The sequence below is a fragment of the Centroberyx gerrardi genome, chromosome 10 (assembly GCF_048128805.1).
Source record: "Centroberyx gerrardi isolate f3 chromosome 10, fCenGer3.hap1.cur.20231027, whole genome shotgun sequence".
In the NCBI taxonomy this organism is placed as follows: domain Eukaryota; kingdom Metazoa; phylum Chordata; class Actinopteri; order Beryciformes; family Berycidae; genus Centroberyx; species Centroberyx gerrardi.
The window spans coordinates 18,761,135-18,777,287 of NC_136006.1; the positions used below are offsets into that span (position 1 = coordinate 18,761,135).

Below are 16,153 nucleotides of genomic sequence, written 5' to 3' on the forward strand. Positions count from 1 at the left end.
TTGACATGTAGCCTGTCTTTTATTGGAATACAATGTACATGATGTGTCATACTGGTATAATAATTTACAGCATAAACAGCCACTTGCTAAGAATGTAGAAGTGACACTAAGACTACTACATCTGCTACTACTACTACTACATCTGTTTTACTACATGGCAGGGCATCAAGATCAGAGATAGATTAAAAACTCCAGACAGAGAGCTGTTTCTGATGGCTTCGGGACAGAGCTGAGGAGCTTATGATGGAATTAACAGTGTTGTCTCCTGACACACAGCTGACCATAGGGGACATCACTGGGCAGGCAGAGGTGGGGCTGAGGCACGGGGGATCAAACTTTCATAGGCGTCCTTATCCCTGCCTTCTGCTGGGAGAGACTATGGATGGAGGGGAAAAGAGTTAAGATAGAAGTTCTGTAATGGCTAGACCAGTGCTCACTGATCATGTGCCGTCGAGGGTCTGCAGGTTCCCACCAAACACTACAGCAGCTGACTTCACTGTAGTTCCCCCTATTCGGTTGAAGGTGTGTTAATCAGTGAAATCAGCTGGTGTAGTGTTTGGTGGGAATGAAAACCTGCAGACTTTTGGACCTTGACGTCACATGCTTGGAGACAATGGGTATGGTCAAGATAACAAGGAAACATGCAATAGTAATCCATTCCAGTAGCAGTTCTGTATTAGGAAACATTTCCTGGCCTGGAATGAATCAAGTCTTCTCTAAGATGGCAATTTCTAGTAAATACTATAATAATTCTCAGTGATGTTGTCATCCATTTATTTGTGTTCCGGGTTATCCCTTATCAACAAGGCACAAGCTGTTATACGGTGGTTTGAAGAGCACAGCAGTGATGCCAGCCATTTGCCAAACCTTTGTAATAGTGATGAGATATGATCCAAAATGGGCATTAATAGGGGATTCTGAAATGACATCTGAGACCAAATTCACAATGTCTAAATTTATTAGTATTAGCTTTGCCCTTTAGGAGATGAATGGACAGAAACCATGTTAGATAATGTGTGCCACACCATTACAGAATGAGGAATTCTGGAGAATATTCATGCTGGTGTTTTCTTTATTGTGCTTAGAGGAAATGTTTTCAGAAATGTAACATTGGTTGGTTGTTGGATTAAGATCCCAGTGGCTGGAACAATACCATTTTAACTTTTGCAGCTTATAAACATTTTAATGGAGAGACTGTGGTGCTTACTTATTTTTGCGTTCCCTTTATTTTGACCATACCCTATAGCTTTGTTTCAAATTTTTTGTTTGTTTGAGATCTTTGTAAGAGAGTAGGCTAACTCTAGCTTCTTACCTCATTCACCTGGGTGTTCTTTTTCTTGCGAGCTTGTTTCTAGAGACAAAATACAACATGATAATTGATGGTGTAGGAGCCAAGGCAGAATGGGAAGGTAATTTTTTGAACTCTTTATCAACACAAGTTACTTACCCTTCCTTTTGTTTCAATCACCTGGTAAGCATCGGTGCCCTCAGGTCTCTGAAGATCCTAGAGAGGAAAATTTAAAAAAACAGAAGAAATACCACACAGGAGAGCGGCATAGTTTAGTTCAACTCTATCTCTAAAGACTAGAGGAGGTGACCCAATTTGCGTAACTACTGCCGCCACTAAGACAGTCCTCCTTACCTGATAAATGGCATCATTAGCTTCCTGTTTTTGCTTCTGTGAGAAATACACAAACATAAACTGAAATGCGTACATGCACACACAAATATACACATTGACCTATATTGTGGCCCCCAAATTTGTATCAGTGTAAACCTCTTTATAGTCATCAACAGCAAATTGGCAAACAAATACATGGAGAAGATCATGCAAGTGCATGTCAATAAAATCAAACTCAAACACAGTTGTGATTTGGGATTAGACATGGAGACTTACACCTGCCGAATCTCCCACAGCTTCAGATGGAAGAGCAGAAAACTGCACAGAGAGGAAGAGATGAAAGAACAGACAAGGAAGGAATGGCATTTCCTGTACTTTATAATATTTCAGTTTTTTAACAAACACACTATAACTTCCTGTATATGGCTGCACTTTATAGTTACCTTTGCTCAGCCCCAGTCTTGAAAACACTGAAACCTGTGCTTGTACTGTAACTCACCTTCTCTCTGAAGAGCAATGCCGTGGCAACGATGCAGTAAAGGATCAGGAAGCCATCCAGAATGTAGCAGATGACCGGCTCAGTCAAATAAGCCTCTACAGGACACACACAACAGAAAAGAATTATTGAGACATTGAGACTGAGACTGAGACATAGGGACTTCAGTGTGTGTGTGTGTGTGTGTGTGTGTGTGTGTGTGTGTATATGTATGTATGTGTGTGTGTGTGTGTGTGTGTGTGTGTGTGCACCTATTTAATGAGATATATCAAATTAGTATACATGGAATGAAAAACAGCAATGTTGCAGAAATACATCAGAGAATTACGCAAGTCCCCTGAAATAGGAAATAAAAAAACCTATATCTGCAGTTCAATACATTAAGTCTCTTCCTGTCAGTGAGTCGGGGTGCGCTGTGGTTTAGGAGAGGCTCAGTTTATCTCTCTGTGGTTGGAAAAGAAGCCATGTTGTGAGAACATGGCCAGCGGTGGTGCGATTCACTGATGCTATAACTTCCTGATCTCAAATAGATTTAAAACTGCTTCAAGAAGCTGTTCTTGACCTACATGTGAAACATGTTCCAAATGTGTATCACAGTTGGCAAAATGTTTATTGTGGTGTTACATGTATATTATAATTCAAAAATTCACATTTGTAATTAGTATTACAGAACTGGTAGATTTTAACCAAGCAGTCTGATTGGTCAAAGACACATTCTAACTCCCATAATGGTTGGCATGCCAACCCTTGTGATAACCAAGGATCTTTCTTTCTTCTCTTCTTTTTCATTCTTATGTATGTAAACTACTTTGAAGGAAACTTTCAGTCAGTGCACATGTGTTTACTGTCATTATGTTTCTGTACTGTAGTTTGGTGATGGCCAACATCACAGTAATGAACGGCCTCTTGGGTGTTGTTGCTATAGCTGCTGGTTCCCTGGTCCCTACTGATTGTTCCTAACTCAGCCAGTTGGACATTACCTGGTGAAATCAAGACAGAATAACATTAATCGGCTCATAATGTCAGATGCAAAACAACAATCCTGCATAGGGCCACATCGGGGCTGGGAAGGTTAACCTTCCGTGTAACCAGATAGGGATTACTGATTATCTACTTCAAATAATAATTCTTTATACTTTACTAAATTATTTCAAATGTAATCTGCGTACTTTGAGGGATGTTTTGATTTTCCTAATTTTACAATGAAAGTCACTGGGGAACACCTGCAGTGTTTTTATATATATAGCGTCTGGAGGGAGGTAATTTATTGATGTATTTAAAAGAAAATCATAATAAATCTGATTGAGATATAATAAGGACTGAAAGTGGTTTTGTTTCTAAATGCCTAACTACAGCATGAACGATTAGGTGGGTAACATGAAATGTTCACAAGTTTCTACTTCTGAGCCAGTTAAGCCCAAATGAAATAAACAGACTAAATTATTTTACAAATCACGTTTTCTATTTGCTGAATTTTATATTTTCACAGGAAATTCAGAGAATTTCAAATTCATTCAAGAATTTCCATTTCATTTTTCATAGAATAGTTTGTATTGACCCAAGACAAAACAACCCAAATAAATGTTTTGTGAAATTATTTTGCAGTGTAAATGCAATTGTCAATTTTCAGTGAATGCATGAAAATTTACATGAAATCTGGGGTGGAAAATTAAAATATGTGAATACTACTTCTACTACTACTAATAATAATAATAATAATAAAACTTTATTTGTATAGCACCTTTCATACATAAAATGCAGCTCATAAATCACAAGATAAAAATGAGTTAGCTAAAAGCCTTCCAGTAAAGGTAAGTTTTAAGCTCTTTTTAAAAAATGTCCACAGAGCTTGCCTGTTTGATATACTTGGGCAGGGCGTTCCACAATTTTGGTGCATAATACATAAAAGCAGCTTCCCCGCTTTGTTTGTGGAGTACTTTGGGCACGACTAAAAGACCAGCATTGGAGGATCTAAGGGCTTTTTGTGGTTGATAGGATATTAAAAAGTCAGAGATGTATGAAGGTGCTATGCCATTAAGAGCATTGTAGGTAATTAAAAGGACCTTAAAATCAATTCTAAAAGAAACAGGGAGCCAATGCAGTTCAGCTAAAACAGGAGTGATATGCTCTCTCTTCTTGGTCTTAGTTAAAAGTCTAGCAGCAGAATTCTGTATGAGTTCCAGTTTCTTTGTAGACTTTTTTGGGAGACCAGTAAATAGTGCATTGCAGTAGTCTAATGTACTAGTGATAAAAGCATGAATTAGTTTCTCAGCATCCTGTTGTGTTAAAAATGGCCGTACTTTGGCAACGTTTCTCAGGTGGAAGAAAGCTGTCTGGGTCACTTTACTAATATGGGGTTTAAAACTTAAATCCGAATCTAAAATGACACCTAGACTTAACTTGTGATTTGGTCTGGTGAGCCAGGCTCCCGAGCTTACTAAAAAGGGTTTGGTCCAAGTAAGAGTATCTCTGTTTTATCCTCATTCAGTTTTAAAAAGTTGTCACTCATCCACTGATTTATAGAGGCCAAACAGGCGGTCAGGGAGCAAAGGCTGTCTGGGTTTGTTGGCTCAACAGAAATGTAAAGTTGGGTATCATCTGCGTAGCTGTGGAAATTAACATTATGTTGACTAATGATGTTACCTAATGGAAGCATATACAGGGAAAATAGCAAGGGACCAAGACAGCTCCCTTGGGCTACACCGAAAGGTAAGTCATGTTTTACAGACACATGATCCCCTAGACTAACATAAAATTCTCTCCCAGTAATGTAGGTTTGAAACCAGTTTAAAACACTATCAGAGAGACCAACCTACTTCTCAAGGCGGTGAAGTAAAATGTTATGATCAATGGTGTCGAATGCTGCACTAAAATCTAAAAGAATAAGGATTGACACTTTTAAGTTTAAGTCAGTAGCAAGTTTAAGATCATTTGCTATTTTGACTAAGGCTGTTTCTGTGCTGTGATTGGATCTAAAACCTGATTGAAATTTCTCTAGGATATTGTTTTCATTGAGGAAGGTATTAAGCTGATTAAAAAACACTTTTTCAAGTACTTTGTTCATGAAGGTATATAGGCCTGTAATTACTAAGGATAGTGTTATCTAGATTCAAATTTTTAAGTAGAGGTTTCACTACAGCAGTCTTAAAGGCAGTAGGAAATATACTTGTTTCCAATGAGGTATTAATTATCTTAAGAATAGAGGGAGCCAAACTATCATATACATTCTTGAGGAATGTACTAGGGACTGGATCCAGAGCACATGTTCAGATTGCGTAATATTGCTAAAACATCTCAATTTTGGGGGGCTGTTTTTGGGTGTGTCACCAATCGTATTAGCTGTATTAGCAATGCTTATAGAGGTGACTTCTTCACATTTCAAAGCAGATGCCTGACTGAGTGTGTTGAAGGGGGTTGGATTTAGTAGTCTATCAATGGTGGAGTATAAAACCCTAGAGTTTCCACTATTCTCTGTAATAATTTTAGAGAAGTGGGCCCTTCTCTCACTTCGAACAGTTTTATTATAAGTAGCAATTTTTTCCTTTAGAATGGCACGGTGAACATGTAGCTTAGTTTTCTACATGTTCTTTCAGCTTTCCTACAGGATCTTTTTAGGTCACCAACATTTATTGCAGCAGGATGCTGTACTTTGAATTTCAGCCAGCCACATATAGATTTAGTTATTCTAGGTGACAACATACAGGCCAACAGGTGATTCTAGGAGACAGCATGACTGTTTGCAGAAAGGCACAAGAAGGCAGAGTAAGAACAATAAAATAGGCAAAGTGCAAGTCCCTGCTGTACATAAAGCTTTAGAGCTTTAAACAGTATATTTAGTTTGTTTCTCGTAGATTTAACTTGTGATTTGTCAACTGATAGTAAGCATGCTTATAATTTTCTGTCACTTTATGTTCCAAAAAACAGACAACTATGTTTATTACATTAAATGGAAAATTCAATTGTTCCATCATGTCTTATATTTTCTTTTCCTAGTAACGTAACCTCAAGCAGCTGTAATTTTCCACAACAAAATGCTGTGTAGAGAAAATATCTGCTCTCATCTCTTCTTTGACTCTCTTGCTCTTTGGTAATACAGAAATCAGCAAGGCGACCACATAATACCATGCTGCCTTTAGATCTTTCTATCAAGACACTGTACAAATGAAAAATCAATTGAAAGGCCTAGGGGGGGATATACTGCAGAGCCGCAAATCCCTGGATTGTCTATTGCATCTAACCAGCAGAAGGCCTCTGTAGAGAAACCCATGGAAATGAGCTCATAATGGGGTGTTGGATGGCGCGCACTGGAAGTAAGTAATCTAAATAAATTCAACAAAGGCCTATAAACTGTGGCAAACACCTGCATCCTTAACCATGAGTCAGTCAGCTATAGTTGTCTTTTTTGCAGAAATACAAACACATCGTCTCTTTTGCCAAACTCAGTATTGCCAATTGGAAAATAGCTTGTTTGGATGCGCAGCACTTACCTGTAGAAGACACAAGCAACAAGAGCACGAAGAGCACAAACACACCAGTCCTCAGTGTGTCCATCGCACTCCCTCTTCGTCTCTCTTTCTCGAGAATTAAGGCTTTTTTCTCTCTCCTGCGTTGCTGCTGGGCTCTAGTTAATGTTACCTAACTTTCACTTTTTTCCGTTTCCCCTCACTCTGATCACAGGAAGTGGCTGAACTGACACCGATACACACTACCTGTCAATGGACTGACGCTCTGAGTTCCTCTCTGTCTGTCCTTCAAAGCATCTTACAACCTTCAAGACCTGCAGTAGTTTTCTGTGTCATTTTCCACTCTGTTTCCCCGAAACCTGTCTCTGTTTGTTCCTCTTGGCTCATTTCAGCAGTGCTGATGAGGTCCTTTGCCTCATATGTTCTTTCTGATCATATAGATTAGAGAATAGAATGGCTGTTTTTTTGACTGGATGTTTGACTTCTTTAAATAGATCTACACAGTAATGTGGTGGTAAAATAAAAGGTTGGTAAACTGTTATAATCTTCAATCACAATTTATTGAATACTGTTATAACTTATGTTTTCTTGAACAGACCATATTTCATACAATTTACAGGAGGCTGATAGTATTACAGGAGGCTGATAGTATTCACTATATTGCATATTATGAATTTATGGGTTTATCATCTTAAAAAAGTGGGTTTAGGTAATCTGAGTTTGGGTGAAATGGTTCCAAGGTTATAGCAAAAGAATACATTAAAAATACAGTCTATACATTGATAGACCATACATGTTGAGGAATTGTGGGGATGATGGGGCAAATCACCACCACATCTTTTGGAGCTGCCCAAAAATACAACTATTTTGGGAAAGTATTTGGAGAATCATGCAGCATATTCTTGGGCAGCAGATTCCATTGACGTGCGTGTCACTTTATTAGGGCAATCTACCAGAAGGAATAACAGGAAATGACAGATACCTCCTGAAAATATTGACTGTAGCAGCAAAAAAAGCAATCACTCGTAAATGGTTACAGGCCGATCCACCTACAGTAGATAATTGGCTTGAAATCATCAAAGAGATTCATGAGATGGAAAGACTGACTTTCCTATGAGACTGAGAAATGACTTATACTGCGCAAGATGGACAAAATGGATAATATATTTGTTGGAATAAGGAACATAGAACTACGTGGCTTTTTTTTTTTTTTTTTTGGTGGCTTTTTCCCCCTCATCCTCACTGTTTAAAATGTCACTTGCCTTCCTTCTGCTGTATGCTCTACCAATCAAGGAAACTTATATACAAATTATGTAGTGCTGTATAAAGACCCCTTGTTCATAATCCATAATATATATTGTCTGTTATCTGGATGTTGTGGATACCATGATGCCTGGCAACGATGTTGTTTTTGTCAAGAAGACCTAATAAAATCAATAAAAAGTGTTAAAAAAAAAAAATACAGTCTGTGTTGTTTGAAGACGTGAACAGGACAAACCACAGGTTACCAAGCAGACGGTAAAAAAAACAATGCTACAGATTACATGAGGGTGAAAGGTAAAAGTGTTGTGGTTGTTTGTTTGCTAACACTCAATCACTCAATGTGAATAATCTATCAAAAGGGTACAGTTACGATTGATTTGACATTTGTATCCAGTGACAGCCTATCTAAAGTATCTACCTTGTGTTCAAGATAGGCTGTTCTAATGACACTTGAGTGTTTTTTGTTTGTGCTTGTGTGTGTATGAGAGAAAGAGAGAGCGGGGGTGGGGGTGGGGGGGGGTTTTGCAGACAGACATAACATCTTGGCCTCGGCATGAAGCTTCTTCAGGTTATCTGGTGTGGTCCAAGCTTCATCTTTGTCATGACTTGCCTAATCACACTGATTTGTGAGACTGAGCTGGCTATTGAAATAACAGCAGAGGGGTCAATAATTGAGGTGAAGAGGGGCTAAGTTGCACTGAGAGGAGAATACATTTTGACATTGGCACGTGAAATGCTCAGTGTCACCTGACTGAAGCTGGTTGGCAGCCTGACCTTAGGGACCTTTAATTACATGCCCAGATCCAAGCTTATGGACCCTGTGCTGCAACAAGAGAGGGATATTTGTAATTGACTTTAGGGCTATTTATTATTTTTTGCAGAACAGAGCATATGCAAACAAGTGTACTACAACCCTGGGGAATGGAAATGAAACATTAAAAAGGATAAAAGAAACATTGTCACATTAAATTAAAATTTGGATAAATATAGATTGACTTAATACTATCAAAACAGTTGACATGTAGCCTTTTTGCTTTCTTTTCTTTAGTAATAATCACAAGGCTGATACATCCATTATATAAATATGTTTTGGAGAAAAAGGTTATGTAAAATAACTAGCTACTGTATGTAATCATGTGACTTGGCTGGGCGTTTCTTAAACCCTCAATCACATGACCCTGAAGTCATTCTTTGCAGTGGTGGCGGTGGTAGTGTCAACGACGAGCAAAACTCGTCGTATAGCATGTTAAACAGCTTTTATCGCTGAAAAACAAGTATTTAGAGAGTTTAAAATTGTTACCTGAAACGTTAGCGGTTCTCGTTACAAAGACTCGCTCGTTGTAATCTAGCCAACTAGTGCGCTTGACTCCTGTTGTTGTAACGTTAGCCTAGCAAAACAGCTCCTAGCTAGTTCCGTCGTGTCTGTTGTGTTGCTGTGATTCGCCTTGACAAGCGCTGAAGCAGACGGAGAGAAACATGGCACAGCTCGGCAGTAGCAAGTCATGGTGGTCCCTGGGAATACTGTTGCTTTTAGGTGAGTAACGTTATGTGTAATTTATCCAACGTTAGCCAGCGAGCTAAACGATGCCAAGTCAGCGGTCACGCTGACGTTAGCAGGGTCGGTTCCTGAAAAAGTCTTAAAATGCCTTAATTTTTATTGTCTAAACTCAAGGCTTTAAATGGCCACGGATACAGCGAACTATAACATTTAACGTAAGTCTTAAATTAAGTTTCAGTGGTCTTTGAAATGTGATTTCTTGGTGTGCTGTTTTCCGTTGAAACATCAGCCCAGTCACGCAGTAACGTTAGTGGTATTCTGTTAGCTACTGATGGTTTCTTTTTCACTTCTTTCAGCTTCAGTTGAAATTGGTCTTCCATGTCATCCTAATTGGAGCTAAAGGGCCTGAAAAAGTCAGTTTAACCAAATAAAACTGGCAGACACCCTGCATTAGCTGGCTCTCAACCGCTTCGTTGTTTTAGCGTAGCGTCATTCTCAACACAATCTCCGCTCCCTGAACAACGTACCAGCATGCTCGCTCAGTGGAAGTATTATAATATCATAGCTCGCTCTGACGGGAGATACGGAGCGCAAACAAACATGGAGGACAGCTTTGTACTCACCATGTCGAATTTGTTTATAGCTTTCATGTTGATTTAAAACTTAACGTTCCCCTCGAGTTAAGTCTTTGTCAGAATCTGCGGGAAGTCACCCTTCATTCCAGAGGAAAAGTGTTTTATTCCTACTTTTTTCGTTATTAAAAATGTAAATGAAGAAACAAAAAACAAACAAACACTGTCACTATCAACCAATATGGTAACAACAAACTTTAGTTATGAAAACGGATAGTAAAAATATTTTCTTATACTGTATATTGGAGATATGGATGGACTTTTTGTTTACAATTTGCTATCCCATAAACCAGCGATGAAAGTTGAGTTTTTTGTTACTTCCTACTATTTTGAGGCTACCTTGTGTGTCATGCATGGCAACCAAGGAGGTTTTATAGTCGATTGACCACAACACTCCAAAAACTCTCAACACTTGTTAGGAGTGCTCGTCACCGTCTGAAACCATAGAAAACAAATGCTGCATATGTTTGTGGGTGTGATGTCCACATTATGTTACCCTCACCATTGATTATGGTTTTTAAATTCCTTTTTAGTGATTTGTGGGGACCAGAGGAATTTTCATGTGACCCGTCATGGTTTGACTTGTGACCCTCTCACAAACCCTCCAACATGGCAATAATTTGACTAAGCCAAAGTAGGACTAGTACAAGTTAGAAGGTGCATTGATGCCTGCCTGCTAAAGAGGTGTCAGGAACTGAAGAGAAATCTGTCAGAGAATATGACAGGTTTTACTCTTCAGGTTTGGTACAAGATGGATTAAGTCACCTGAGACAACTGAATTTGGTACAAAGACAGGAGCATAAATCTCACCAACTCAATACCTTTTCTACTGTCAAAGCAGCTGCCGTCCTGCACCAGAGTTTTGCCACTGATGCCCCACCCATTGCTCCCCAAACCACTGCTCCACCACACAAGGACCCAGGCAGACCAGAACGGGGAAACTACACTGTCCTCAGCAGCAATGGAACTGCCTGTTTAATGGCACGCATGGGCCTCCAGCTCAACATCTCCTTCAGCTCTGCCTCCCAGAACAAGGTGCTTACACACAGACACGCACAGTAGGCAGGTAGTTTTGACTGGGCAGGTGAGCCAGGGTTTCCTCCAGTGTATCCCAGAACATGCGGGACACCTGCGCTAATCTGCCCTTCCACCTAGCTTTACTAACATGGCTTGGGATGGCTCGTTGTGTCTATGAGAAACGGGCTCCCCTGTTTATATAGTAAAGTTTTGAAATCTGCTTTTCAGTTATTGGTGTTGCAGTAATATATAGCTCCATCATCTGTCTTCATACTGCTAGAAATCTGCCAGTGGTCTTGTTGTGGGGCTCCTTCACTGGAAACCAACACAACTTGACAACCTCTACATACTGTACATACACACACATACACACTTAGGACTTGGTCATCCATCAGAGGATGATAAGCATGTTGTCTCATTAGCCTTGGAATTTCAATGAATACATGGATGGCTGATGGGGCCAGCCTAAGCCTTGAATATCTGCTATGTCCAAATACATTCCAGTACATAGGCCTACATAGCTGGAACAAACTAAACATACCAAATATTCTTATGCTGTCGCATAAGAACATTTTTAAGATGCCACCTGGCAATTTCAACATACTGCACCTTAAATCATAGTGAAACTCAGAGGCTGATGCATGTTTAATGCCGCTTGGATGATTTTTGTTTTGTTTGTTTTTCTGTGATCCATGTTGCATATCGTTTTGGATTGTATTTTACTTATTTTTGCTTGGCATTTTGCCATGTTTTCTTCGTCAAACCTGAAAAAAACTGGTTTAACATCCTAACACTTGAGGACAGATTTGACCATTTTTTAAAATTCAGTATACTAAAATGTTCTGCTGCTCAGGAGGTACTGCAAGCAACTGAGACAGGGCAATTCTCTGGAACGTCAGGCATTTTATGTCATCTGAAGCTCAGGAGAAACGACTGCTAAAGTTGTTCATGTTTCTTGAAGTACTGTAGCAGGACAATAATAGCTTGATGATGGCTTGACAACCAAAGCCCCTTTTTTTTTTTTAACTTGTATTCACATACACAACCGTGTAATCTGTCCTAATACTTTTGACATACCGAAATAGTGGGCTTTAACAAAAACACCGCAGTTGAACCTCATAGCCTTTGTTATTTAAGCTCCAAAGTATTAAGTTAGGAGCCATAACATCAAAGAATGTATCCTAGTCCATTGTCTAAATACTTGTAGAGCTGTCTATGTAGACATATGCACACATGTCTGAGGTGCTTAATGGTCCATGATGTATTTACAGACTGTGCTGGATGTTGTGAACCTTCAGCCCAATGTGACAAAGAGCTCTGGGTCATGTGACGCAGACAGTGCCACCTTGCTGCTAACAGCAGATGGGGATAAAACCAACCTTACCTTTATCTTCTCCCTGGTAAGTTGCCTTCTCTCTCCCCTCTGTCTTGTAATTAATTACCCTGGCCATTAAAAATGTAAAGAAAATGTGGCCTCTGTGCAGTGCTATTTATCCTCTTCTCTACTCTCTCCATTTGCCATTTTTGCAGGCAGTTTCCTTTTCATCTTGTATTTACTGAAACAGCCACTAGATGGCAGCTAAAGAACATGAAGTAAACAACTGACTTGCTTACTTGACTGCAGTGTGACTGAGTTATGTTTGTGTTACTGATTGTTTCTCTCCAGAATGTCACATCCAGTAAATACCACTTGAGTGGAGTATCGCTGTCAGCAGTCTTGCCTGACATGAGTGGTGAGTGCACATCCTGACCCTCTTAATATGTCATGTTAGCTACCTGTAATCAGATGAATAGTAAGCATGATGATGTGTCCAACCTATTGTATGATCTTAATCAGTCAGTTTTGCTCATTTTCTATAAATACACCTATTTTCCCTATTCTTCTTCACTTTTCTTTTTTTGTGTGCTGCCTCTCTTGAACTCGCTCCTTTGTTCCATCTCATTCAATCCCTGACACGTCTCTCCCCCTCTTTTCACTCCTCTTTCCCAGGGCCCTTCACAGCCGGTAACCGCAGCCTGGACTACCTGCGGGGCACCCTAGGGCGCTCATACATGTGTCGTGAGGAGCAAACTCTGGATGTGGCCCAGGACTTCTCCATCAACACCTTCCAGCTGCAGGTGCAGCCCTTTGGCCTCACCGGAGATCAGTTTGGAGCAGGTACGCACTTAAAGGATAAGGCTGGTGTTTTTTAATGCATTGCTTACCGTCAACAAATCCTATGAAAATAACAAAATCAGCAATGCGTTTGCTCTACTCCCGTTACTTTCTGACTTCCCACGTACCGTTTTTAGCCGTCTACCCGGAAGTCATTGGCTCCAATTGTAAGCTTAAAAACCTTGAAATACAGCTCACAAAGACATAGTTTCAATTTTTAAAATCGCTAACTGTTACCACGAAAAGTCAGGCTGTTGTAGCTATTACCAAATCAAATTCAAATGGCAAATTCTTCATTACGCCGGGGACTATTTTCGGTGCTACGGAACTACTTTCCTGAGATGGCTTATTAAGTTGTTTGAGGAAAAAGTTGGCTGGCCCGGTGCATCGTGATGATGAAATATGTTGCCCAGAGCAGCAGCATGGCTCTGTGACGTGTTTTTAATCGTTTTTTTAATACAATGGAGTTCTATGGCTGCTGGGACATGGCTGCATTGGGCACCGGCTACATGGACGAGACTTGTTGGCAAAACAAAATCATTGCTGATTTTGTTATTTTCATAGGATTTGTTGATGCTTTAGTCATGAACTAAAAGCCGGTTTTCTCATTTTATAGTACAATGTGACGAAAACATCAACTTATTTGTCTCTCCTCTTATCTCCTGCAATCCCACTTCAATGTGTCCTGCCTTGCATGTGTCCAGCTGAGGAGTGCCAGCTGGATGAAGATGACATGTTGATCCCTATCATAGTTGGAGCAGCTTTGGCCGGCCTTGTCCTCATCGTCCTCGTGGCCTACCTCATCGGCAGGAAGAGGAGCCATGCTGGCTACCAGACCATCTGAGGTGGTTTGTCACTTGCCCCCAGAGGCCAGAGAGCGCTATCTCACCCTTGCAGTTAACCACTATTTTACAAGACTGACACCCTCCCACATTCCTCCCAGTCCCTCCAACCTTCAGCTCACTCTCCTTCTGTATGTCCTAGATTCCTTCTTGCTGCCCCTCCTTTGCCCGTATCATTAACACTAGCAAGAGTCATTACCAGCTTGTGGGTTTTGTTGGAGGTTGATATGCGCTTTCCGGACTTTGTATAAAATGGGACTTTGTTGAGAGATTGTAATGGAATAAGGAAATTCTCTTTACCGGTACCATGTAAAGCAGGGGATGGATGTTGATTGGAGCACCCATGAAATTATAGGTCAGATATTCCACAATGTTGACTTGCTTTGCAGCGTGTAGTTTAAGGCCTCAATCATATGTACTATTTATTGATTTCTGAGAAAGGTATTTTGAGGGATTGTCTGTTCAATAATTGCTACTGTACCTGTTTTTATTGTTTGCATATGTGTTGTTTTTGGTGGCCATTTTAGTGGTCTTGTCATAAAGGAGCTGTTATGTTTTTGTAAAGGGAATATACTTAATTGGCTGCTCTATTTAATCCACTTCAGACAGCGAAGATGTCAAACCTTCTGACAATTTATATTGCAATCCTACATATAGCCCAAGTATGCAGACCGTAGGGATTTAGGAAGAAGTGCACTGTCGCCCGGCAGTAACCTTATGCTACTAACAAGGAAATGTGAGCAGTCCCCCTATAGTTAAGACTCATTTAGTTGTTTTTTGCAGTGGGATTAGTAATAACATGCAATGCTTTCCCCTCAGAAATACCCTACACATTTTGTATGGACAGACTGTGGATGCAGTTGGTTTTACAAGGTAAATGCGATTCAGATGAGGCATCCTTGTTGACCAGTTGAACTGACCTTTCTATGGCTGTTATGCACTCTCTCGGATACTGCTGTTACAATACACGCACAATAGGAGTTGCTGATACAAACTAAAAAACACATTACTGTTGGCTGAGGTGGATGAAAATGCTCAGGACATCACTGCGATCAGTAGAAACACAATTAATATTTGATGATTTGTTCCAATCCACTGGGTGGTTTTGTTGATTTTTACCAAGTAAGGCATCCAATTGGGATTTTTATCACTGAAGGGAAAAGGAGTTGCACTGAAGTCCTGAAAGACAGCCCAATTTAATCTTAAAATGGCCAAAATGCCCTGGCCAATTTTCATCAGTGCCTTCCCAGCTGTGACATGGATGGGATGTAGGAAATGCCAATACCACAGAGGTACTCACTCGCTCGCCCATTGACACAGTGCGTGCTGCCATGTTTGGGACATTTTCTTTGTGTCTCACTTAGCCTACTTGTACTGTTATTATCATAAATATGCTTTGTTTGAAGTGAAAGGGGAAGGTAAAAATATGTTGAATTTTTCTCCCTCATCTAAAGTGTTAATATCCATGTAGCGATTTAATAAGGTTTTAATGGAATGTTTGAACTGTTTTCTAAAGGAGAGGTCAATAAAAGTGAAAGAACCAGGCTGTGTTGGACTATTTTTGTCTTCAAACAAGTCATCAGCAGTCAAACCTGTTCCATAGTTGGGCTTTCTATCCTTCCAGCTAGTGAATTGAATTCATCTTGCATCCCAAGTGTAAACCCCTGATTAGATGGCTAGAGTGAAACCAGCAGGGCTCTGGGTCCTGAGAACAGGATTGGGAACACTGTTCGTATACTGTATCTTCATCACATTTGGGCACAGACACCACTAGAAATTAAGTAAAATACTAAGTTAAGGAAAGCGGGATCAGTGAATCTAGACGGCAATCGCCATTCCAAATTCTGAAGATTGAATTTTAATCTAAAAAGTTTAACAATAGACAAAGGTATTTTAAGTGCAAGCTTATTTCTAGTGAAAGAGACATTGATTTCTATTTTTTTCCATAGGACATCCCTGAGGTCTGACAGCGGTCTTGGGAGTACACTAAAATGTACATTTACATTTACTTCTCTGCTTTAACAAAACATATTACCTCCATACTACTATAGCAAAAGTGCAAATAGTACAAACATGAATGATTTAAATATTTGGTTTTTTTTTACAATAGCATAGCAAGGTGAGGTGTATGGTCCTATGCAGTTTGAGATTAAAGTACTAATCCAT

General features: G+C 39.8%; 2 protein-coding genes across 4 annotated transcripts; one reads left to right on the forward strand and one right to left on the reverse strand.

The window, feature by feature from the left end:
* Nucleotides 1-20: 20 nt before the first annotated feature.
* LOC144539849 (uncharacterized) lies at nucleotides 21-6,843 on the reverse strand. 2 transcript variants are annotated; one of them, XM_078285992.1, is made up of 7 exons: nucleotides 6,605-6,843; nucleotides 2,121-2,215; nucleotides 1,898-1,939; nucleotides 1,643-1,675; nucleotides 1,448-1,504; nucleotides 1,313-1,351; nucleotides 21-376 (listed from the first exon to the last, which is right to left on the reverse strand). In XM_078285992.1, the coding sequence occupies exons 1-7, from the start codon at nucleotides 6,666-6,668 to the stop codon at nucleotides 293-295; spliced, it is 414 nt and encodes a 137-aa protein (XP_078142118.1). In that variant the 5' UTR covers nucleotides 6,669-6,843; the 3' UTR covers nucleotides 21-292. The 2 variants fall into 2 exon arrangements, with proteins under 2 accessions (XP_078142118.1, XP_078142117.1); XM_078285991.1 differs by having other exon boundaries at nucleotides 25-376; nucleotides 1,643-1,678; nucleotides 6,605-6,842.
* Nucleotides 6,844-9,027: 2,184 nt separating this feature from the next.
* lamp1b (lysosomal associated membrane protein 1b) lies at nucleotides 9,028-15,531 on the forward strand. Of its 2 annotated transcripts, none has more exons than XM_071919739.2 (6): nucleotides 9,028-9,377; nucleotides 10,812-11,008; nucleotides 12,262-12,390; nucleotides 12,657-12,723; nucleotides 12,981-13,148; nucleotides 13,850-15,531. In XM_071919739.2, the coding sequence occupies exons 1-6, from the start codon at nucleotides 9,320-9,322 to the stop codon at nucleotides 13,987-13,989; spliced, it is 759 nt and encodes a 252-aa protein (XP_071775840.1). In that variant the 5' UTR covers nucleotides 9,028-9,319; the 3' UTR covers nucleotides 13,990-15,531. The 2 variants fall into 2 exon arrangements, with proteins under 2 accessions (XP_071775840.1, XP_071775841.1); XM_071919740.2 differs by having other exon boundaries at nucleotides 10,815-11,008.
* Nucleotides 15,532-16,153: the final 622 nt, after the last annotated feature.